This window comes from Triturus cristatus, chromosome 5_1, assembly GCF_964204655.1.
Source record: "Triturus cristatus chromosome 5_1, aTriCri1.1, whole genome shotgun sequence".
NCBI lineage: Eukaryota > Metazoa > Chordata > Amphibia > Caudata > Salamandridae > Triturus > Triturus cristatus.
Window position 1 is genome coordinate 363,824,667 of NC_140587.1, and position 25,300 is coordinate 363,849,966.

Consider the following 25,300-nt stretch of genomic DNA (forward strand, 5'->3'; position numbering starts at 1 on the left):
AAACCAAAGACCCTGATAGTTAAGAATAATTACACCTTATGTGCCGATTCCAGGGTGGTTCCATCAGCTATGTATCTTGGTATAGTAATTACAGCTAACATCGATGTTATTGTTGAGGAAAATAAGTCCCCTGCCCTGGCTAAAGTAAAAGTAGACCTAGATAGAGCAAATAATTTACATCTCTCCTTAGTTGGGGTCACTAATATGGTGAAAATGACGATCTTGCCTAAGTTTCTTTATTTATTTAGAACAATACCACTATATTTTGAATGTAAATGGTTTAACATAATGGAGGGTATCCTTAACAGGTTTATATGGGCGCACGGGAAAACGCGCAGAGCGTATAGATATATGTCACTACCTAGAGAAAGAGGAGGATGGAGAGCACCGGATTTCAGACTGTATTATATGGCAACTGCCCTACAGTATATGCAGGGTTTGATTAGAGGAGGGGGGATCCTACAGAAAGTCACTTCCTCATCAACGGATGTTTATGCAGTTCTATTGGGTCAAGAGACAGAAAATTGTCTAGTAAAACACACGGATTTTGGGAGCCTTAAAAGAAAACAGTTTAAAACCTTAGCGGCGGCTATTAAAGTATGGAACGCTTTCTTGAAAAAAATGGGGTTGGGTAGATACCATAGGTACATCAGATTATATAACAATAGATCCTTCCCCGCTGAAATTGTTTCAGATTCAGTCATGTCTGGCTGGGATCAAAAAGTTATTAAGCAAATTGGGGACTTAAAAGACTCAGGGGGAATAGTACAGTTTAGTGTATTGGCAAGGACATTCGATTTAAGTAACAGGGACTTCTTTAAATATCTGCAGATAAGGAGCTTTTTGGGCAACAAACAGGGTGGCGTAGCAGGGTTCCAAACCAACGACTTCCTCGAGACTCTAACTACTGGTGGACAGCATACGATTAGATCAGCGTATGCTTTATTAGTCCAAACTAAAGTGGATGATCTGGATAAATATAAACATAAGTGGACGGAGAAACTTCAAGGTGAAATTAATGATTTCCAGGAGTCGTTGGATTTGGGATGTACTATACTGTGCTCGGCTCCCCTGCAATCGCAACACTATAAAACATTGTTTTCACTGTACTATACACCAGACAGAATAGCTAAATGGGGTGGTACGAACGGGACTACCTGCCCTCGCTGCAGCTCAGCTAATGCAGATATAACACACATGTTCGCCACCTGTCCTCAATTATATACGCTAATTAGGGACATTGAGAACTTTTTGGCTCAGGCACTAGGCTTACAGATAGTACTAAACCCTACGTTGATATTGTTGGGTATAGGACGGATGGAGAACAACAGGAATACTGATAAAGAATTTCTATTCATGATTATGGCTGTCTATAGATTAACTTTAGCTAGGGCCTGGCTTGATAAAACCCCCCCGCCTATGCAAATATGGCTGGCGAACTTAATTTCTACATTTAACTTGGAAAAACCCATATATGCCAGGAAGGGAAGAGCAGGGAGAGCTCTAGGTGTAAGAATTTGGAACCCATTAGCACATTGGAGGGAAGGGATAGGGTAGAGAGTGGAGGGCTTAGGGGGGTTCTTGGTTCTTGGTTTGCTGGGTGTTTTTTTTTCTTTTTTTTCTTTTTCTCTTTTTCTTTTATTTTTTTTTATTTTTGTTTTCTTGAATTCTTTAAGTACTAAGAGTTACCATGCTATGACGTGTTTTATTTTATGAGTAACTCCCAATGTTAAATATGATACTTTGGATTGCGAAACATGTATTGATGAACATAATGTGCAATGTGGAAAATAAAATAAAAATATTTAAAAAAAAGAAAAAGAAAAAAGGAAAACTTTAGGCCCCATGAGTTTGTGTCCCTTTCAGTTTTACATCCAGAAAAGTGTGTCCTGTGTTCCAGTCTATCCTTTTTGCTCAAGGTGGTTTCAGACCTTTTATATGGCCCAGTCTATCACTTTTTAAACTTTAATCACTTCCTCTCATCCCATGGAGGAGGAGGGATTGCATAGACTGGTCCCCACATATGTGGTCTGCTGTTGCTCGACTGTGCGAGGTACAAGTAAGTTAAAACCAAGCTGTTTTAGATGGGCTCGATCCTTATAGGTTAAGTGCGTCTCGGTAAGACCCAATATATGAGGTTTAAATACCCGAAGCTCCTCCATTATCATCTGTTCAATCAAATGTGCTTAAGATAACTGAACAGTAGATCCAGGTGTGTGAGGGATGCAAATCTATAAAGTTTGCATGCCAGTGCCCAACGTATTAATGAAGGTATTAGAATCACGGTGGGATGCTGATCTGTGGACAAAACTTACCAATACACAATAGAGTGCTGACCAGAGCAGCAACTGGAAATGCTCAATGTAAATCAAATCATTACAAATGTGTTGATTCAGCCTACATGGCACGTCCGTTGTTGCACACACTCATCGCTGAAATGTGTGATAAATGTCCTGGGTCCAGGACTGACTCAGGTTCTTTTGTAGCTCTATGGTGGAGCTATGAGGTGGTGGGGACCTTCTGGATGAAGGTGATGCGTATACTTTTGATATGTTAGGTTGAATGTTGATTCTGTCACCCAATCTATGCCTTCTATGCATGGTCTCAGTTTAAAAAAACAACAAATGAATCAGAAGGATGTGTTTATTTTGGCATGGCACAGGCTAAGGGATGCTTAAACTTGTAGTGGGGATGGGGGCGTCAACATTCGGAATCTGGATCTAAGCTCACTGGACCATCCATCAGCTAGGATAATTAAAAGCACTGCTAGGCATGTGAAATCGAAGTTAAATAAATTATAATGTTAGAGGGGTTGATATGACAGTGCGAATTGATGAGAAATAATACTAGATTCAAAATCTGCACTACAATAACTTCCTGACACACAAATTTAAATGTGGAGCCATGATGAAAAACCCTGAAGAAGGATTATGGAACATTCATTTTATCTTGCCAGCTAAATCAAAAACGAGATTCATAAAACAAATCAGCATTTCCTGTGCCTACAGCCAGTGTGGAGAAGTAGTGTTGCCATTACCAGCTTTGCCATTCCTTTGCCACCGATGTTGACCTTCACTTTTGTCCGCTGAGAGGGAGAGTGCGCAGCCGTCCTGCAGATGATGTGCGTGTTGTTTGCAGACAGAACAGCACATGTATCCCCTGCGATGGTGACGTCAACATCCTCAGGATTCGAGCTGCAAAAATAAGGAACACTCTGACGTCAACAGCACTGAGCCTGCGAAATTACTTAACATTTGTTTCTTTGCTGAAAAAGTGTATTTTAATTCTTACATATACGAATGCATTGCATTTCAAAGGAATCCGGCAGTTTTGAAACTACCGCACCATTTTCAGACCAAGAATGTTTTTTGCTTATTTGCATTTTCTGACTCAATTTCTTATTTAGGAAGAAAGTTGGTCTTCTAAGAGGTCTCACCTTGAAACGTTTGTCATGAAGCCGTCGTGTGTTATCCCAACTGTCTCATAGCACATGTAAAAAAGCGACTGCATCAGCCCAGCAGTAAGGCCTATTAGCAAATGTGAATAATGACACAAAGGCTGTTTATAAAGACCACTGAAGCCAACACAGAAACAGGCGTCTCTCCACTGGAAGCAGCATGAACACAGGGTCTTGTCTGGGCGTCTGAGCGAGCACTGGGGACTACAGTGAACAACAGGATTCTGGAAAGATTTTCTTGCACAGTTGCTGCAAATAAGTTGCAATGATCCAATTTATTTCCTGAAACTTAGTCTCGGGATCTTGTCGACAAAGGTGACCACCATACCAGGAGTTAAGGAGCTAACAGAGAGGAAGCGTCTTTGATAGGGAAGCTGGACCTGGAATCTTCATTCGATACCACAGACCACACTAAAATAATCGATAGGCTAAAAAGATGCGTTAAGGCCATTAGAGTAAATAAGTAAGGGCCCATTTACGGCTGTGTTCCAGAATATCGTTTATAAAAAAATCGCTGGTAACAACAATTGTGTACTAAATGATGTTGACAAAAATCTTGCCCCACTGGACATAGCATTTCTATTCTTAACTACAGTGGGAAGATATTTTTGCAGATGATACTTAGAACAAGATATTCACGTCGGACTTTATTCTGTTAACGATATTCTCTTAATACATCTTCACAAAAATCAACAGAAACATACATGGAAGTGTTCGCAATGCTGTAACTTCAATGTGCAAAAATGTATGACAGAGGTCCAGTTAGACCTGTCAGCCTTAGGGCCAGGGAGCATCTGAGCCTCTGGCTGTCCCTCTTCAAGGTTGGTGAGAAGTTTTTCTTTGATATTTGCCAAGACTTATTATCGGCCTCGAGAGAGTCTCAATCAAGACTGGTCACAGGAGGAGGTTGCGCAACACTTTTGCAGCAGCTTTCTGGTGACTTCGCTTTCCCAAGATTTTGCTTCGATGTATTTATTTGCTTATTTAACAAAAATGTTTTATATATTGTGATCCGGACCCGAACACAGGTGAAACAGCGCTTTATTGAGCAATATTGCTCACATGTTTGGGATTATGAACAGTATCAAGGGTCTCATTCATGCACAGGCTGCAATGGCAGGTCTGAGACATTTAAGGGGCTGCTTAAGTGTGTTAAACAATCAGTGTTGCACGCCCATTTGTTTGCGTATCACTTTTCGCCCTAAGTGGGATGGGTATGCCCAGACGTGGGTCCGTTCCTCACTGTGCCCCTGGATTAAAGCTAGCCTGGCTGATGAGGGGTAATACACTGAAACTGGTCCCAGGATGCTTGTTTCTGGTCCTGGGAGGACCTGGCTTAGCAGTTTGTGCTGGACTGTTTCCACGAGGAACAGGTTCAAGACTGATTTGCATATGGCTGTTTCCAAACTAGGGTGGGGTAGTGACCAAAAGAACAATGGATTTTACCCAGATCTTTTGACTGGGGGTGCATATATGATTTATTCAGCATTCCGTCCATTATATGTTTGGGTATCACTTTACACCCACTTGCAGCATTTAATTTACAGGCCCTGGGTATATAGTATACTACTTTACTAGGGACCTAAACATAAATTAAATATACCAATCAATTGTAATCCAATGTTAACATGTTTTAGTGAGTGAGCATAACCAGCGTAGCACTGGCTAGAAGTGGTAAAGTGCATTGAATCCTAATGCTAACAAAAGCAAAATTAATAAAAACAGATGGGTTGAAAACAAAACGCTTGAGGGAAGACCACTCCAAGGATATCAGGTCTTAGAATTACTTTTCTTTAAATTGTTTTCCAGCACCCGGTGCCAAGTATTAATTTATGCAGCTGTTAAATAAATGAATGTCAATGTCTTAAAACTGAGCATCCCTAACATCATATCAGTACAACTGAACCTTTTATAGAATATGGCTCTTGGTATCATGGTGAAGGCCCACAAATTATAACACATCTCACCAAAACTTGATGTTTTTACAATGACTACCAGTTAGCCAGCATGACAGGTGAATCCTTGTGATAGCCATAACAAACTAATCTGGAAAAAATACTGGCATCACTTTATATGCAGGTTTATGAAGTAAGCTTATTAAAATCTTATAGATGTGAGCATTCAGAACATTTATGACAGGAGGCAGACCTGTTATTGTGTTAAGAACTAAATGAACACATTATTTTCCTTTCTGGTGGAATGTTCTACAAACCACAGATTATTCACCTTTAGAATATCCCCAGGTACCAGACTGAATCCATAGAATTCTTCAGCAAAGCTCCTTCATGCTACCAAGTGGTGTAATGTGACTGCGTTGTTTCTGTACTGCTCCAGAAGTGCTGTAGGGGAGTTGCATACATGGGCTGCCCAAGTGAGCTGATATCATTGAAATGTATACTTCCACTTCCGCACCCTCAGACACAGAACATATAACAAATTGTCTGAGACAGTTTGCTGATATCTAAATTGGGACATTTTTTAGATGTCATATAGAGCACTCCACAGAACTGGAAGGTTGGAGGACAATGAAGAAATCACCAGAATGAGTATTATCAAAGGTAAGTAACTTGTTTGTTTCTTTTTTTTGCATACATTTTTTATATTAGATTTTATTGGGGACAGCATACAGAGCTGGGAAAGAGACACACATGAACAAAACCCATTACATCCTAGCCTACAACCAAAGTTTGGGGGACAGTAGAACAGTTGTACAGCATGGTCTGCAAGGGCACATGATTGCTAAGATAGGCAAAAATAGATAACCAATGTCCTTGAACTGGTTCTCCAGGTAATGCAACTTGAGGGGGTCTATCCCCTAACATGGAGAAGGGCCTCCTCTAATGCTCTAAGGAGGGGTAAGGTTTGTGGGGGGCATGCAGAGAGAGGAGTAAAGTGGAATCTCTTTGGGGATTGCAACGGTTGTTTAAAAGCAGTGGCAGTTGAGTGACCTCTGACCCACACTGAGCTAAGCTGCCCATGGAAGGCAGGTGCTGGACTGGTATGTGTCAGGGTATGGGAGAGGGGGCAGGGTGGGTAGGGCGATGCAATGTAAGTGTTAACATTGTGTCACCCAAATGGGTCAAGTTAGTGTGATGGCTTCAAAGGCAAGGAATGGGCCCCACAATGCCTCAAATAGGTGAAACTGACTATTTATTTTATATGTAATTCTCTCATTACCGGCAACTCAGAGAAATTTGAACCTCCATTCAGCATTAGAGGGCAGAGTGGATTGCCACCAATGGCTAAGAATGCAGAGTTTAGCCGTAGCTAAGGAGGCAGCCAAACATCTATGCTTGTGGGACGTCAGGTCAGGAAGATATGAGATGTAGAGGAGGGCTAGATAAGGAGACAGGCAGATTGTTGCTGTATTACATCACCTGAGTAGGTCCCACCTTGAACGAGCCAGGCAGGAACATAAAATGTTGTACTGGTCGCAGCCCTCGAACATGAGTACCAGTACCTGTTGTTCAAGATCCTCAAATACAAGAATTTCAGGGAAAATTTTCAGAGAACTCTGTTGTGGTCGAGGAGTATTCATCTCCAGACCTCAGGAGGGAGGCCGCGTTGACTGACGACACTCGGCGACATTCCATAGGAAGCACAGGAGTTTTTCAGCATCTGACCTTTGCCTGGGAGGCCGGCAATAAACGATCCTTCAGTGTAGGCGCTGTGAACGAGTCTGGGCTGCTTTTTTCTTTGAAGCTGGCAGTAGAGTTCTGGGCGACCTTGCAGAGTTATTCCCAGCAGTTGGTGGACACTGGATGGAGCGGCTGAGCTGGCTGGGCTGGATGGGGCTTGATGGGGCTTGATGGACTTCTCTCTAGCGCCAGAGACTCGCCTTATCCCTTTTCTTTCTTTGATGCCGTGTAGCAGTGAGTGAGCGACATTGAAGTGTCCTGGGAGTAGTTTTTCAGAAGCACAGAAGGAGGCGATTATTATAATTAAAATTGTTTGAACTATTTTACCAGCATTGAGGGAAGCTTTTTGCTGACTGTAGACCCTGTGAGATGTGCTGGGCATTTTTAGGGGGAGAGAGGATTTTTGGGGCTGTGGAAGCGGCCCATGTAGTTAGTTATGGGTGTGGCTTGTAGCCACTAAATCTACTCTCAGAGACTGATTGGCAGGTGAAGGTGGATAATGAAACGTATTTCCAGGGACTACACAAGTAAGCCTTGCTTTTTTACAGCCTCTGCAAAAACAATTCACAAGCAGCGTAAGGATCAAGAGATTATGACAGCAGCCACAGAGTTTTCTCCATCACCGGATCCCTAATGTTTATGGGTCAGAACAGTCTGTGGGGGAGAGCTCAGGTACACCTCAGGGAGATGCAAATAATAAGGATACGGCGCCCCATATGCCGGCTTCAAAGCTGTTTGGCTCTATTCTGGACTCTGCAGTTAAAGCTGCGGATGCGGGTACATCGATAGAGGCAAGGGTGAAGTAAGCTGTGGATAAAACACAGGGGGTCATGAAATCACAGACCTACTCTCTTTTTCCAGTATCTGGATTGAAGGAACCCCATAATGGTATAACTTCCCACATGGCTATCCAAGATCTGGACCAATGTACAAATATTTCCACACCCGGGGTATCGGATAGTACTACGAATTCGTTATCTACTAATTTTGCTTCATCTACACCTAGACATTTTAAAAACAGGAGAGCTACAGCAAGAGGCAATACAAAGGCAATTCAACAGTCTGAGCCCTCTAGTTTCCAGGTAACTATACATACTGATACTGTTGGCATTGGAGATGACAACATCTCCATCACCGATTTAATGTTGCACAGAATTCTAGATTAACTCAAATCAATAAAGGTCTCCCAGGCAGAAGCTTGCAAAAGGACAGAAAATCACAGCTATGTATGATAAATCAGAATATGTTGATCTAACCACACGATTTTGAGGATAAACAGCGTGTATCCAATAAAGAAGACGCAAGACCCAGACAGAATTCTTCTATTTCTAAACTTCAAACCGAGCTGGAGGATTTACAAATGAAAATTGATGACTCTGAAAACAGGTTACGTCGTACAAACCTGGGGTTCACAGGAATTCCTGGAGGACAGGAAAATGGCCAAACTATGGTCAGCCTCATCTCTGAATTTGTAAGAAAATATATGTACCCAGAAGCAGAGTCTCATGATCAGGAATTAACCATTACAAGAGCTCATCTTGTACCGGCTGATCAATCTTCTGGTGTCAAGTATACATGGACAGTAATCATGCACTATCGGATTAAAGAGTAGACACTTTAGAAATGCGGTTAAGAATGAGGCTTTCCAGATTCCTGGGGACTTCACCTTTAAGATTTGTTTCCGATATGTATGCTATGTCAGCTTGTCGCAGAGGAGAATTTAAGAGCTTAATTAGTCATTTCCAGCAGGATGGGGCCCCGCAGGCATTATACAGCAATCAAAACTGAAAGTTATTTTTCAGGGTCGGGCTCAAATGTTTCATTCTGTAGAACAGGCACTTGACTTTTTGCAGTTAATTCTAAAGTCACAAGAGAAAGTCAGAGGAAGGCAGTTGCAAAACTGCCTTTTTTCTGTAATTCTCAATGCCTAGAGTCACCTCAATCATTCTTCAGGTGCCATGTCAAGGTGCCACTCTAGGGAAAAGGGTGTGAGGAGGTCAGGGGGATTGGCAGGTGTGGGTGGGACAGGAAGGAGATTGTGGTGGGTCAGGCTCCAGCGACTGAGGGAGGTGGGTCAAGAGGGAAAAGGTGGGGGTTGGAAGGGCACATGGGTGTGGGGTAGGCATGAGGGTAAAAATAGAAAAAAACATTAAATATTGAGATGTAGGAAATATAATGTCACACAATAGGTTGAAAGGTATGTAATGTAATGTGAATGGGCGAAATCATAGATTAAAGACCCAGGGAATGCCAGCCTAGTTTAGATCTTTACAGTCAGATATAATAACGTTGCAGGAGACACATTTAAAAAATCAGGGTATACAACCTCGGCTTCCCTCTCCAATTGAATATTCATTTTTGGCTTCAGCGTAGGCATAGATCGGGGGGTAGCTAAATTGATAATGCTTTTAGTTCAATCAGAAGTTTTGAAAGTAGTTCTAGATCCAATGGCTAGGTGGATATTTGTTAAAATGCAAACAAAAAAGGGAAATTTATAATTTGATAAGTTATTATGCCGCTATTGAAAATTCACCGGGAGCCTTACAGGAATTTCATTCACTTATGCAAAATGAAACAGGCTATATTATAATTATTAATTTGATTCACAATTTAGCAATGGATAAAACATGTCTGAATACGCTACAAAACAAACCTAAATCTATAGGGCCTTCCAAGTTTTAAGTCAAGATTTTACCATTATAGATCCCTGGCGGATATAGAATGATGCTTTACGAGAATATACTTGCTATTCTAAACGCTATGGTACAGCGTACCGAATAGATTATTTTCTGACATCACATATACTAGCATGTGAGGTGGCAAGCATTGTTAACCCCTTCGCCGCGGTGGGAATTCCGCCGCGGCGCTGGGGGGGTGTTTGGGGGCACTGCCGTGGCACCGTGCTCATGACGGAACCACTCCGTCATGAGTCACGGTTGAGCTGTGCTCATGACGGAGTGGTTCCGTCATGACTCCGCCCACGGCGCTAATCGCCCGCACAGGCGGGGAATTAGCGCCGCGTGGGCGGAGCGGCCGCCAACGGCCGCAGCATGACGGAACCACTCCGTCATGAGCACACGGCACCCGTGGCTCATGACGGAGTGGTTCCGTCATGAGCAGGGAAGGGGTTAATAACATATTTTCAGATCATGCGTCATCAGTCTATTTATTCCATTGGAGCCATCTGGTTCAGAGGGAGCTTTAATAAGGCATTACTATTAGAAGACTGTTGGGTTGAACGGGTGAAAAGTAATCTGGAGGAATTTTGAATGTTTAAGATTGATTCAGCATTCAACTTTGTGGTTTGCGAAGCACTAAAAGCATTATTTAGGGGACAAGCAATTGCATTCTCTGCCGCTTCTAGACAGAAGGAGAATATGCAACAGCATTATTTGAGCAAAGCGGTGGACAAGGCCATTGTGGCATAAGTCATCACTCGATCAAAAAGGACGATGGAACTAATGAAAGAAGCTAAGCAGAACCTACTTGAATTCTTTTTTGCATGGGGAACCATTCTTCATACCTACAGCAAATGTATGAAAAAAGTGAATTTGTTGGTAGGTTTCTGGCTTGGTCCGCAAAATCTAGAAATTATTCCAATTGTATCAGAAGAATAAAAGATCCTATGCAGAATATCAAAATCCTCCCCTCAGAAATGGCCCAGATCTTTTATCAACATTATGTCAAAATCTATACCGGGGGTAGGAAGTTCTCAGGAGATAATAGAACTATAGCTGGCGGACAAGTCTCCACCCTAACAGGTGGATTCAATCAAATCGGCCATAACTTTATTGGACATTACAAAAATGGGGTAACCCAAGGAGGAAGGACCTGGGTGAATTGGTAATATCAAAAACAATGGTCCTTATCCAATGGTTGATAGGTACAAAACACGTTTTGCTTAGTCAGTTAATTAACTTAATCTGGAGCCTAAACACAACTATACTTCAACAGAGGCTCGTAATATTGAATAGCTCATTCTAATCAGTAACAGGACAACAACCAAAAAACACTGAGAGCCGTTATATACATTTATTTTATGATTTTGGCAATTATACTGCAATATTTATAAAACAGAACAGGGTTGCTCCAAGGAGAAAGCGTGCATCAGAGGAAAGTAATTGAAAAAGTGCGCAGATAGAACAAGGAATGAGAGATGCATAGTAGTAGGGGTGATCAATTGATTACAATTACAGGCAATGCGAATCGGTTGTGATTCACCGTACACAAGCCAGAAAAACCTGGTCACATTTATTTAGAACACAATTAGTGTAGTTAAGAGGAAAGACCCCATTGGTGGTCTTGCACGAAAAGAAGGAGATGTGTCCCAGGTAGCAGTGGGTGGGCGTCGACGTTTCGACCCGTCTTGGTGGCCTATGGCGACTTTTAAACCTTGGCCTTGCGGGTCTTCATCAGGACCAATGAGGGGCAACCCGACTGAAGGGTACTTTAATTAACCCACCTGAAATATTAAAAGGTGGTATGAGGGAGTTGTCCTAATAAAACAGTTAAAAACCAATTAAAAAACGCTGAGTAGGGAGATTCGCCTACCTAGTGGTGTGGTTCCACAGGGGATTGGGCGCGGGTGAGAAGGCTTGGTTTTGAAGGGTTTTAATTCCGTGTCTAATGAAAAAAGGAGATTCGAATCAGACAACTAAGTTGCGAACCATATGGAGAAAACAAGGTCATGACTGATTAAACCGCTCTTACTAAGTGATAAAGACCCAGGCATCTTACCGCTTCAGTAGAAAAATCGGAACTGATAGCGAAGTGTCCAAGGTCTGTTCATGAAAACCCAGCGCGGTGAATAAATCAGGTCTAAAATAAAGAAGGAGGGGGCATCGTTACTTACAGGAACCCCCTGTGAGTGATCGATCTGCAATTCAAGTGACGGTGATGACAGTAGAGCTTACCAGGAAAATACACATCAAATGTGTTCACACACCGGAGCGTCTGTCTCCGTTAACAGCCCGGCGCGATGTGAGCTCGTCCGAGGCTCCGTGCGGTTACCAGGGTAACCGTGTAAGCGTTTAAGTAAAAGAGCTCAGGAATAGTAAAGGGACTAAGGTTGCGCGCCTCTGTTGGAACGCACAGCGTGAGTGTTCTATACCGAGGCTATCGTCTAGTTGCCAAGGTAACCCAGCATGAGTCCGGGATTGGTTTAACGGAACGTATCACCGCTGCTGTGGGGCAGTGGGTTGTTATGCTCCCTAGTTGGGCAGAATAGAAGGCAGGACATCATACATTCTCATGGTTGAATCGATTAATAAGGTTGAAGTTGAATTGAGGCACTCAATTAATGAGAACAACCTTACAGATACAATTACTGTTCATATTCCAGTTATTAACAAAATAAACAATACATAATAATTACACAGACATAATTATACATACATACTAACAATTATAAGACACAATATATACATTAATGTCATCCTACAATGGACCGATATCCAGGTGATGCTAAGCATTCTGTTTTCCGATAAAAGGTCCCTTTGATCACAGAATGAGTCAAGTGGAGGAATTAGACTTTATCTTTGATTCATGGTGGAGACTTGTTTGTTTGTTTCTTCCAATTCGTTCAAGCCCCTAGCGACCGTGTCAAGGGAATTGATCCATTTATACTCACGTATATTGAGTATTCCAGTAAAGTCACCACCCCTGGGGTTAGGTTTAACTTTTTCCAAAACCCACCACCTCAGGCTGTCTGCTGTATGTTCAAAATTGGTGAAATGTTCCACCAGGGGGGCTCCTGGTGTCTTGCAACGGATACGGCTGCAGTGTTGCAGTATCCGACACTTAACCTTCTGAATGGTTTGACCCACGTATAGGAAGTTACATGGGCAGGCAATCACATAGATAACTCCTGAGGTGTTACAGTTGCTGTGTCCACTTAATTTGTACGTGTGGTTGTTATGTGTGAACTCTTTTGTAGGCCTTGTTAGGGCACACGCTTTACATGAGCCACATTGATGGTGGCCCATGACCTGAGTCCCCCATAGGGTAGTCTGTCCTCCCGTATGGCTAGTGGGTAGTAGAGATTTGATAAGATGATCACGGATGTTTTTACCTTTTTTAAAAGCGTGGAGGGGAGTGGGCATGTTACCTAATTCGTCAGCCACTAGGTGCCAATGCTGATTAATGGCTTTTTTAATGGCACTGCTCTTTGTGTTAAACGTGGTTACACAAACCAACCGTTCCTCTTTGATGTTATCCTTATTTTTAGGTGTAAGTAGGAGTTCCCTGTGATTGTGCCATGCACGTTTACGTGCTTTTTTCAAAAGCCTGATGGGATAGCCACGGTCTAACAATCTGGATAGTAGGCCTGCAGACTCCTCCATAAAATCCTCTTTTTTGGAGCAGTTGCGCCGAATCCGTAAAAACTGTCCGAATGGTAAGTTATCACGCAGGTTACGTGGATGATGGCTGGAGTAGCGAAGGAGTGTGTTCCTTTCGCTGCTTTTCCTGAAAAGTGTCGTGTATAGTTTCCCTGATTGTGAGTCTGATTTAATTGTAATGTCAAGGAAATCAACTTTTGTTCTACTGTAATTCATCGTGAATTGTATATCAGTTGAACAAGTGTTCAACCAAAGGTGGAATTTCTTGAGATCGTCCTCCTCACCATGCCAGATGAATACAATATCGTCGATATAGCGACGCCATAATTCTATACACTCACTATATGGGTTAACCTGGTTGAGGACATAATGATGTTCAAACTCACTCATGTAGATGATGGCCAGGTTGGGAGCAAAGCTGGCCCCCATCGCCACGCCCTTAGTCTGTATAAAAAACTGATCCAGAAAGGAGAAATAGTTTTGGGTCATTGCAACTCTGAGTAGTGACACAATGAATTCTGAAGGGACCAGATGTGGTGCAGGTCTGGCGTCTAGTGCTAGTTCTATGCATTGAAGAGCTGCCACCTGTGGGATGTTAGTATAAAGGGCAGTAATGTCCATAGTGACCAATAGGTGGGTGTCAGGGTCATATGGGTATTCATCCAAGAGCTGAATGGTCTGCATTGTATCCCTTAGATAGGTCGATGTCTGTTCTGCGATGGGCTTTAAGAATACATCGATGTATTTGCAAAGGGGTTCTAAAACTGAGCCACAACCAGACACAATTGGCCTCCCTGGGGGATTTTGCATCCGTTTATGAACTTTAGGGAGGGTATATATCGTGGGAAGTCTGGGATGTTTATTATTCAGGTAGTCATGCTCTAGTTTGTTGATGTAACCAATCTCCAGGGCAATACCTGTTAGGTTCCTTATGGTCTTGCTTATGTCCTGAGTGGGGTCCCTACGTAGTTTCAAATAGTTACCATCAACAGCCAGTTGGGAGTCAATCTCTCTTTTGTAGTCATCGGTGTTCTGAATAACAATAGCGCCACCCTTGTCAGCAGGTTTAATCACAATATGGGGATTGTTTTTTAAGGTGTCTAGAGCTGCGCGTTCCTGTTTACTGATGTTATAAGGGATATATTGTCTGTTGGTCAATATGTTGTTTACATCCCTCATAACTACCTGTTCAAAGGCCAGGAGTTTGTGTGGCATCAATGACGCAGGAGGATTAAATTTGGACGGTGGTCGCAGTCCGCTGGCAGAAAAAGTGGGGTTATGGGGGGTTTTGAAAAAGTGATATTTGAGACGCAGTTTGCGAAAGAATTGGTGTAATTCAATCTTCAACTGGAGGTTGTTAGGCATGTTGGTCGGGACAAATGACAAACCCTTTTCCAGGATCCCTTGTTCATTAGGGGCTAAGGTATAATTAGACAAGTTAATGACAGGATTGTCAGTTTTGTAAGTCACCATCTGTAGTGCTGCCTGCGTGTTTGGATCTCCCCATGTGTTTCCTGTTGGAAGTGTGCCTGTCTCCTCGACTGGCCTCTCCCTTGGTTCCAAGTTTGTCCTCTGTTCCCCCTGGGTCTCCCCCAGGGGCGGCCACGTCCTCGCTGGCCCCACCATGGTTCCTCTGGTAAAAAAGAAGAAGTGGAGGACGGGGGCTGTAGGTTAGGTTGGTTCAGACCACTAGTGGGGTTGGCTGTACTGGGTCCTGGGCGTTCAGAGTCACTCCCTGAGCTACTGCCAAAGGAGGAGCCTGAGAATGTAGTATACCTTCTAAACCCACTCCTACCTCTACTGGAAAAGGTACCCTGTTGTTCCCTAACGTAATAACCTTCGTGCAAGTACGGGTAAGTGATCTTTTTGTCATAGAATTTAATGTCTCTAGTCACTTTGTCTAGTTTATTTGCCTGTGTATATGTATCAAAGTCCTGGATTGTGCGTTCTAATCTCTCTAGTGCCTCCTTAGCATTAACTAGTGCCCTATCTTCAATGATTTCTTTTTTGAGTTCAGAGATTTCCTTGGTAAGTCGTTGTACCTCTTCAACTGCTGTCTCTATACCAAGCACCATCCAGTGCCTTGAGCAGTTGTTAGACACAAAGCTGAAGTTCTCTTTGAACTTCGGATTGTCAAGGAAAATGGCCGGTTCGTTCCTTACTTGTAATCCCACCGGGATGACATTTGATTGGAGGTATTGGGCAAGAGTGCGACCGTGTAGTCGGGTCCTGATCAGTTTCTTCTCAAGTCTTTCTAGTTTAGACACCTTTTCGTTAAGGGTTAAGTCTATACTTGTGGTGGTCCCACCTAAGAAGGTGTTACCTCCTTGTAGTTGTAATAGTTTCTCGATATAATCCTCGCTGTATGACAGCGTTTCCCTCTCTGACATAGTAGGACTATTCGTATATAAAAACACAACAATGTGAAAATGGAACAATTCAAACAATACAAACATTGAACATTTAAACAATTAAACCCTCGCAGGACTTGCCTGCACAAAGGTGGCCATTACAAAAATGGGGTAACCCAAGGAGGAAGGACCTGGGTGAATTGGTAATATCAAAAACAATGGTCCTTATCCAATGGTTGATAGGTACAAAACACGTTTTGCTTAGTCAGTTAATTAACTTAATCTGGAGCCTAAACACAACTATACTTCAACAGAGGCTCGTAATATTGAATAGCTCATTCTAATCAGTAACAGGACAACAACCAAAAAACACTGAGAGCCGTTATATACATTTATTTTATGATTTTGGCAATTATACTGCAATATTTATAAAACAGAACAGGGTTGCTCCAAGGAGAAAGCGTGCATCAGAGGAAAGTAATTGAAAAAGTGCGCAGATAGAACAAGGAATGAGAGATGCATAGTAGTAGGGGTGATCAATTGATTACAATTACAGGCAATGCGAATCGGTTGTGATTCACCGTACACAAGCCAGAAAAACCTGGTCACATTTATTTAGAACACAATTAGTGTAGTTAAGAGGAAAGACCCCATTGGTGGTCTTGCACGAAAAGAAGGAGATGTGTCCCAGGTAGCAGTGGGTGGGCGTCGACGTTTCGACCCGTCTTGGTGGCCTATGGCGACTTTTAAACCTTGGCCTTGCGGGTCTTCATCAGGACCAATGAGGGGCAACCCGACTGAAGGGTACTTTAATTAACCCACCTGAAATATTAAAAGGTGGTATGAGGGAGTTGTCCTAATAAAACAGTTAAAAACCAATTAAAAAACGCTGAGTAGGGAGATTCGCCTACCTAGTGGTGTGGTTCCACAGGGGATTGGGCGCGGGTGAGAAGGCTTGGTTTTGAAGGGTTTTAATTCCGTGTCTAATGAAAAAAGGAGATTCGAATCAGACAACTAAGTTGCGAACCATATGGAGAAAACAAGGTCATGACTGATTAAACCGCTCTTACTAAGTGATAAAGACCCAGGCATCTTACCGCTTCAGTAGAAAAATCGGAACTGATAGCGAAGTGTCCAAGGTCTGTTCATGAAAACCCAGCGCGGTGAATAAATCAGGTCTAAAATAAAGAAGGAGGGGGCATCGTTACTTACAGGAACCCCCTGTGAGTGATCGATCTGCAATTCAAGTGACGGTGATGACAGTAGAGCTTACCAGGAAAATACACATCAAATGTGTTCACACACCGGAGCGTCTGTCTCCGTTAACAGCCCGGCGCGATGTGAGCTCGTCCGAGGCTCCGTGCGGTTACCAGGGTAACCGTGTAAGCGTTTAAGTAAAAGAGCTCAGGAATAGTAAAGGGACTAAGGTTGCGCGCCTCTGTTGGAACGCACAGCGTGAGTGTTCTATACCGAGGCTATCGTCTAGTTGCCAAGGTAACCCAGCATGAGTCCGGGATTGGTTTAACGGAACGTATCACCGCTGCTGTGGGGCAGTGGGTTGTTATGCTCCCTAGTTGGGCAGAATAGAAGGCAGGACATCATACATTCTCATGGTTGAATCGATTAATAAGGTTGAAGTTGAATTGAGGCACTCAATTAATGAGAACAACCTTACAGATACAATTACTGTTCATATTCCAGTTATTAACAAAATAAACAATACATAATAATTACACAGACATAATTATACATACATACTAACAATTATAAGACACAATATATACATTAATGTCATCCTACAATGGACCGATATCCAGGTGATGCTAAGCATTCTGTTTTCCGATAAAAGGTCCCTTTGATCACAGAATGAGTCAAGTGGAGGAATTAGACTTTATCTTTGATTCATGGTGGAGACTTGTTTGTTTGTTTCTTCCAATTCGTTCAAGCCCCTAGCGACCGTGTCAAGGGAATTGATCCATTTATACTCACGTATATTGAGTATTCCAGTAAAGTCACCACCCCTGGGGTTAGGTTTAACTTTTTCCAAAACCCACCACCTCAGGCTGTCTGCTGTATGTTCAAAATTGGTGAAATGTTCCACCAGGGGGGCTCCTGGTGTCTTGCAACGGATACGGCTGCAGTGTTGCAGTATCCGACACTTAACCTTCTGAATGGTTTGACCCACGTATAGGAAGTTACATGGGCAGGCAATCACATAGATAACTCCTGAGGTGTTACAGTTGCTGTGTCCACTTAATTTGTACGTGTGGTTGTTATGTGTGAACTCTTTTGTAGGCCTTGTTAGGGCACACGCTTTACATGAGCCACATTGATGGTGGCCCATGACCTGAGTCCCCCATAGGGTAGTCTGTCCTCCCGTATGGCTAGTGGGTAGTAGAGATTTGATAAGATGATCACGGATGTTTTTACCTTTTTTAAAAGCGTGGAGGGGAGTGGGCATGTTACCTAATTCGTCAGCCACTAGGTGCCAATGCTGATTAATGGCTTTTTTAATGGCACTGCTCTTTGTGTTAAACGTGGTTACACAAACCAACCGTTCCTCTTTGATGTTATCCTTATTTTTAGGTGTAAGTAGGAGTTCCCTGTGATTGTGCCATGCACGTTTACGTGCTTTTTTCAAAAGCCTGATGGGATAGCCACGGTCTAACAATCTGGATAGTAGGCCTGCAGACTCCTCCATAAAATCCTCTTTTTTGGAGCAGTTGCGCCGAATCCGTAAAAACTGTCCGAATGGTAAGTTATCACGCAGGTTACGTGGATGATGGCTGGAGTAGCGAAGGAGTGTGTTCCTTTCGCTGCTTTTCCTGAAAAGTGTCGTGTATAGTTTCCCTGATTGTGAGTCTGATTTAATTGTAATGTCAAGGAAATCAACTTTTGTTCTACTGTAATTCATCGTGAATTGTATATCAGTTGAACAAGTGTTCAACCAAAGGTGGAATTTCTTGAGATCGTCCTCCTCACCATGCCAGATGAATACAATATCGTCGATATAGCGACGCCATAATTCTATACACTCACTATATGGGTTAACCTGGTTGAGGACATAATGATGTTCAAACTCACTCATGTAGATGATGGCCAGGTTGGGAGCAAAGCTGGCCCCCATCGCCACGCCCTTAGTCTGTATAAAAAACTGATCCAGAAAGGAGAAATAGTTTTGGGTCATTGCAACTCTGAGTAGTGACACAATGAATTCTGAAGGGACCAGATGTGGTGCAGGTCTGGCGTCTAGTGCTAGTTCTATGCATTGAAGAGCTGCCACCTGTGGGATGTTAGTATAAAGGGCAGTAATGTCCATAGTGACCAATAGGTGGGTGTCAGGGTCATATGGGTATTCATCCAAGAGCTGAATGGTCTGCATTGTATCCCTTAGATAGGTCGATGTCTGTTCTGCGATGGGCTTTAAGAATACATCGATGTATTTGCAAAGGGGTTCTAAAACTGAGCCACAACCAGACACAATTGGCCTCCCTGGGGGATTTTGCATCCGTTTATGAACTTTAGGGAGGGTATATATCGTGGGAAGTCTGGGATGTTTATTATTCAGGTAGTCATGCTCTAGTTTGTTGATGTAACCAATCTCCAGGGCAATACCTGTTAGGTTCCTTATGGTCTTGCTTATGTCCTGAGTGGGGTCCCTACGTAGTTTCAAATAGTTACCATCAACAGCCAGTTGGGAGTCAATCTCTCTTTTGTAGTCATCGGTGTTCTGAATAACAATAGCGCCACCCTTGTCAGCAGGTTTAATCACAATATGGGGATTGTTTTTTAAGGTGTCTAGAGCTGCGCGTTCCTGTTTACTGATGTTATAAGGGATATATTGTCTGTTGGTCAATATGTTGTTTACATCCCTCATAACTACCTGTTCAAAGGCCAGGAGTTTGTGTGGCATCAATGACGCAGGAGGATTAAATTTGGACGGTGGTCGCAGTCCGCTGGCAGAAAAAGTGGGATTATGGGGGGTTTTGAAAAAGTGATATTTGAGACGCAGTTTGCGAAAGAATTGGTGTAATTCAATCTTCAACTGGAGGTTGTTAGGCATGTTGGTCGGGACAAATGACAAACCCTTTTCCAGGATCCCTTGTTCATTAGGGGCTAAGGTATAATTAGACAAGTTAATGACAGGATTGTCAGTTTTGTAAGTCACCATCTGTAGTGCTGCCTGCGTGTTTGGATCTCCCCATGTGTTTCCTGTTGGAAGTGTGCCTGTCTCCTCGACTGGCCTCTCCCTTGGTTCCAAGTTTGTCCTCTGTTCCCCCTGGGTCTCCCCCAGGGGCGGCCACGTCCTCGCTGGCCCCACCATGGTTCCTCTGGTAAAAAAGAAGAAGTGGAGGACGGGGGCTGTAGGTTAGGTTGGTTCAGACCACTAGTGGGGTTGGCTGTACTGGGTCCTGGGCGTTCAGAGTCACTCCCTGAGCTACTGCCAAAGGAGGAGCCTGAGAATGTAGTATACCTTCTAAACCCACTCCTACCTCTACTGGAAAAGGTACCCTGTTGTTCCCTAACGTAATAACCTTCGTGCAAGTACGGGTAAGTGATCTTTTTGTCATAGAATTTAATGTCTCTAGTCACTTTGTCTAGTTTATTTGCCTGTGTATATGTATCAAAGTCCTGGATTGTGCGTTCTAATCTCTCTAGTGCCTCCTTAGCATTAACTAGTGCCCTATCTTCAATGATTTCTTTTTTGAGTTCAGAGATTTCCTTGGTAAGTCGTTGTACCTCTTCAACTGCTGTCTCTATACCAAGCACCATCCAGTGCCTTGAGCAGTTGTTAGACACAAAGCTGAAGTTCTCTTTGAACTTCGGATTGTCAAGGAAAATGGCCGGTTCGTTCCTTACTTGTAATCCCACCGGGATGACATTTGATTGGAGGTATTGGGCAAGAGTGCGACCGTGTAGTCGGGTCCTGATCAGTTTCTTCTCAAGTCTTTCTAGTTTAGACACCTTTTCGTTAAGGGTTAAGTCTATACTATACCCTGTTCTGTTTTATAAATATTGCAGTATAATTGCCAAAATCATAAAATAAATGTATATAACGGCTCTCAGTGTTTTTTGGTTGTTGTCCTGTTACTGATTAGAATGAGCTATTCAATATTACGAGCCTCTGTTGAAGTATAGTTGTGTTTAGGCTCCAGATTAAGTTAATTAACTGACTAAGCAAAACGTGTTTTGTACCTATCAACCATTGGATAAGGACCATTGTTTTTGATATTACCAATTCACCCAGGTCCTTCCTCCTTGGGTTACCCCATTTTTGTAATGGCCACCTTTGTGCAGGCAAGTCCTGCGAGGGTTTAATTGTTTAAATGTTCAATGTTTGTATTGTTTGAATTGTTCCATTTTCACATTGTTGTGTTTTTATATACGAATAGTCCTACTATGTCAGAGAGGGAAACGCTGTCATACAGCGAGGATTATATCGAGAAACTATTACAACTACAAGGAGGTAACACCTTCTTAGGTGGGACCACCACAAGTATAGACTTAACCCTTAACGAAAAGGTGTCTAAACTAGAAAGACTTGAGAAGAAACTGATCAGGACCCGACTACACGGTCGCACTCTTGCCCAATACCTCCAATCAAATGTCATCCCGGTGGGATTACAAGTAAGGAACGAACCGGCCATTTTCCTTGACAATCCGAAGTTCAAAGAGAACTTCAGCTTTGTGTCTAACAACTGCTCAAGGCACTGGATGGTGCTTGGTATAGAGACAGCAGTTGAAGAGGTACAACGACTTACCAAGGAAATCTCTGAACTCAAAAAAGAAATCATTGAAGATAGGGCACTAGTTAATGCTAAGGAGGCACTAGAGAGATTAGAACGCACAATCCAGGACTTTGATACATATACACAGGCAAATAAACTAGACAAAGTGACTAGAGACATTAAATTCTATGACAAAAAGATCACTTACCCGTACTTGCACGAAGGTTATTACGTTAGGGAACAACAGGGTACCTTTTCCAGTAGAGGTAGGAGTGGGTTTAGAAGGTATACTACATTCTCAGGCTCCTCCTTTGGCAGTAGCTCAGGGAGTGACTCTGAACGCCCAGGACCCAGTACAGCCAACCCCACTAGTGGTCTGAACCAACCTAACCTACAGCCCCCGTCCTCCACTTCTTCTTTTTTACCAGAGGAACCATGGTGGGGCCAGCGAGGACGTGGCCGCCCCTGGGGGAGACCCAGGGGGAACAGAGGACAAACTTGGAACCAAGGGAGAGGCCAGTCGAGGAGACAGGCACACTTCCAACAGGAAACACATGGGGAGATCCAAACACGCAGGCAGCACTACAGATGGTGACTTACAAAACTGACAATCCTGTCATTAACTTGTCTAATTATACCTTAGCCCCTAATGAACAAGGGATCCTGGAAAAGGGTTTGTCATTTGTCCCGACCAACATGCCTAACAACCTCCAGTTGAAGATTGAATTACACCAATTCTTTCGCAAACTGCGTCTCAAATATCACTTTTTCAAAACCCCCCATAACCCCACTTTTTCTGCCAGCGGACTGCGACCACCGTCCAAATTTAATCCTCCTGCGTCATTGATGCCACACAAACTCCTGGCCTTTGAACAGGTAGTTATGAGGGATGTAAACAACATATTGACCAACAGACAATATATCCCTTATAACATCAGTAAACAGGAACGCGCAGCTCTAGACACCTTAAAAAACAATCCCCATATTGTGATTAAACCTGCTGACAAGGGTGGCGCTATTGTTATTCAGAACACCGATGACTACAAAAGAGAGATTGACTCCCAACTGGCTGTTGATGGTAACTATTTGAAACTACGTAGGGACCCCACTCAGGACATAAGCAAGACCATAAGGAACCTAACAGGTATTGCCCTGGAGATTGGTTACATCAACAAACTAGAGCATGACTACCTGAATAATAAACATCCCAGACTTCCCACGATATATACCCTCCCTAAAGTTCATAAACGGATGCAAAATCCCCCAGGGAGGCCAATTGTGTCTGGTTGTGGCTCAGTTTTAGAACCCCTTTGCAAATACATCGATGTATTCTTAAAGCCCATCGCAGAACAGACATCGACCTATCTAAGGGATACAATGCAGACCATTCAGCTCTTGGATGAATACCCATATGACCCTGACACCCACCTATTGGTCACTATGGACATTACTGCCCTTTATACTAACATCCCACAGGTGGCAGCTCTTCAATGCATAGAACTAGCACTAGACGCCAGACCTGCACCACATCTGGTCCCTTCAGAATTCATTGTGTCACTACTCAGAGTTGCAATGACCCAAAACTATTTCTCCTTTCTGGATCAGTTTTTTATACAGACTAAGGGCGTGGCGATGGGGGCCAGCTTTGCTCCCAACCTGGCCATCATCTACATGAGTGAGTTTGAACATCATTATGTCCTCAACCAGGTTAACCCATATAGTGAGTGTATAGAATTATGGCGTCGCTATATCGACGATATTGTATTCATCTGGCATGGTGAGGAGGACGATCTCAAGAAATTCCACCTTTGGTTGAACACTTGTTCAACTGATATACAATTCACGATGAATTACAGTAGAACAAAAGTTGATTTCCTTGACATTACAATTAAATCAGACTCACAATCAGGGAAACTATACACGACACTTTTCAGGAAAAGCAGCGAAAGGAACACACTCCTTCGCTACTCCAGCCATCATCCACGTAACCTGCGTGATAACTTACCATTCGGACAGTTTTTACGGATTCGGCGCAACTGCTCCAAAAAAGAGGATTTTATGGAGGAGTCTGCAGGCCTACTATCCAGATTGTTAGACCGTGGCTATCCCATCAGGCTTTTGAAAAAAGCACGTAAACGTGCATGGCACAATCACAGGGAACTCCTACTTACACCTAAAAATAAGGATAACATCAAAGAGGAACGGTTGGTTTGTGTAACCACGTTTAACACAAAGAGCAGTGCCATTAAAAAAGCCATTAATCAGCATTGGCACCTAGTGGCTGACGAATTAGGTAACATGCCCACTCCCCTCCACGCTTTTAAAAAAGGTAAAAACATCCGTGATCATCTTATCAAATCTCTACTACCCACTAGCCATACGGGAGGACAGACTACCCTATGGGGGACTCAGGTCATGGGCCACCATCAATGTGGCTCATGTAAAGCGTGTGCCCTAACAAGGCCTACAAAAGAGTTCACACATAACAACCACACGTACAAATTAAGTGGACACAGCAACTGTAACACCTCAGGAGTTATCTATGTGATTGCCTGCCCATGTAACTTCCTATACGTGGGTCAAACCATTCAGAAGGTTAAGTGTCGGATACTGCAACACTGCAGCCGTATCCGTTGCAAGACACCAGGAGCCCCCCTGGTGGAACATTTCACCAATTTTGAACATACAGCAGACAGCCTGAGGTGGTGGGTTTTGGAAAAAGTTAAACCTAACCCCAGGGGTGGTGACTTTACTGGAATACTCAATATACGTGAGTATAAATGGATCAATTCCCTTGACACGGTCGCTAGGGGCATGAACGAATTGGAAGAAACAAACAAACAAGTCTCCACCATGAATCAAAGATAAAGTCTAATTCCTCCACTTGACTCATTCTGTGATCAAAGGGACCTTTTATCGGAAAACAGAATGCTTAGCATCACCTGGATATCGGTCCATTGTAGGATGACATTAATGTATATATTGTGTCTTATAATTGTTAGTATGTATGTATAATTATGTCTGTGTAATTATTATGTATTGTTTATTTTGTTAATAACTGGAATATGAACAGTAATTGTATCTGTAAGGTTGTTCTCATTAATTGAGTGCCTCAATTCAACTTCAACCTTATTAATCGATTCAACCATGAGAATGTATGATGTCCTGCCTTCTATTCTGCCCAACTAGGGAGCATAACAACCCACTGCCCCACAGCAGCGGTGATACGTTCCGTTAAACCAATCCCGGACTCATGCTGGGTTACCTTGGCAACTAGACGATAGCCTCGGTATAGAACACTCACGCTGTGCGTTCCAACAGAGGCGCGCAACCTTAGTCCCTTTACTATTCCTGAGCTCTTTTACTTAAACGCTTACACGGTTACCCTGGTAACCGCACGGAGCCTCGGACGAGCTCACATCGCGCCGGGCTGTTAACGGAGACAGACGCTCCGGTGTGTGAACACATTTGATGTGTATTTTCCTGGTAAGCTCTACTGTCATCACCGTCACTTGAATTGCAGATCGATCACTCACAGGGGGTTCCTGTAAGTAACGATGCCCCCTCCTTCTTTATTTTAGACCTGATTTATTCACCGCGCTGGGTTTTCATGAACAGACCTTGGACACTTCGCTATCAGTTCCGATTTTTCTACTGAAGCGGTAAGATGCCTGGGTCTTTATCACTTAGTAAGAGCGGTTTAATCAGTCATGACCTTGTTTTCTCCATATGGTTCGCAACTTAGTTGTCTGATTCGAATCTCCTTTTTTCATTAGACACGGAATTA

At 43.1% G+C, this 25,300-nt stretch overlaps 1 protein-coding gene across 2 annotated transcripts in view; it reads right to left on the reverse strand.

Moving 5' to 3' along the window:
* Positions 1 to 25,300, reverse strand: part of LOC146830894 (fibrocystin-L-like) — a 1,907,335-nt gene that overhangs the window by 659,049 nt on the left and 1,222,986 nt on the right. For both annotated transcript variants that reach the window (XM_085605084.1, XM_085605082.1), the window contains exon 43: positions 3,038 to 3,194. In XM_085605084.1, coding sequence (XP_085461210.1) covers positions 3,038 to 3,194 — 157 coding nt within the window. The remainder of the gene's footprint in view (positions 1 to 3,037; positions 3,195 to 25,300) is intronic.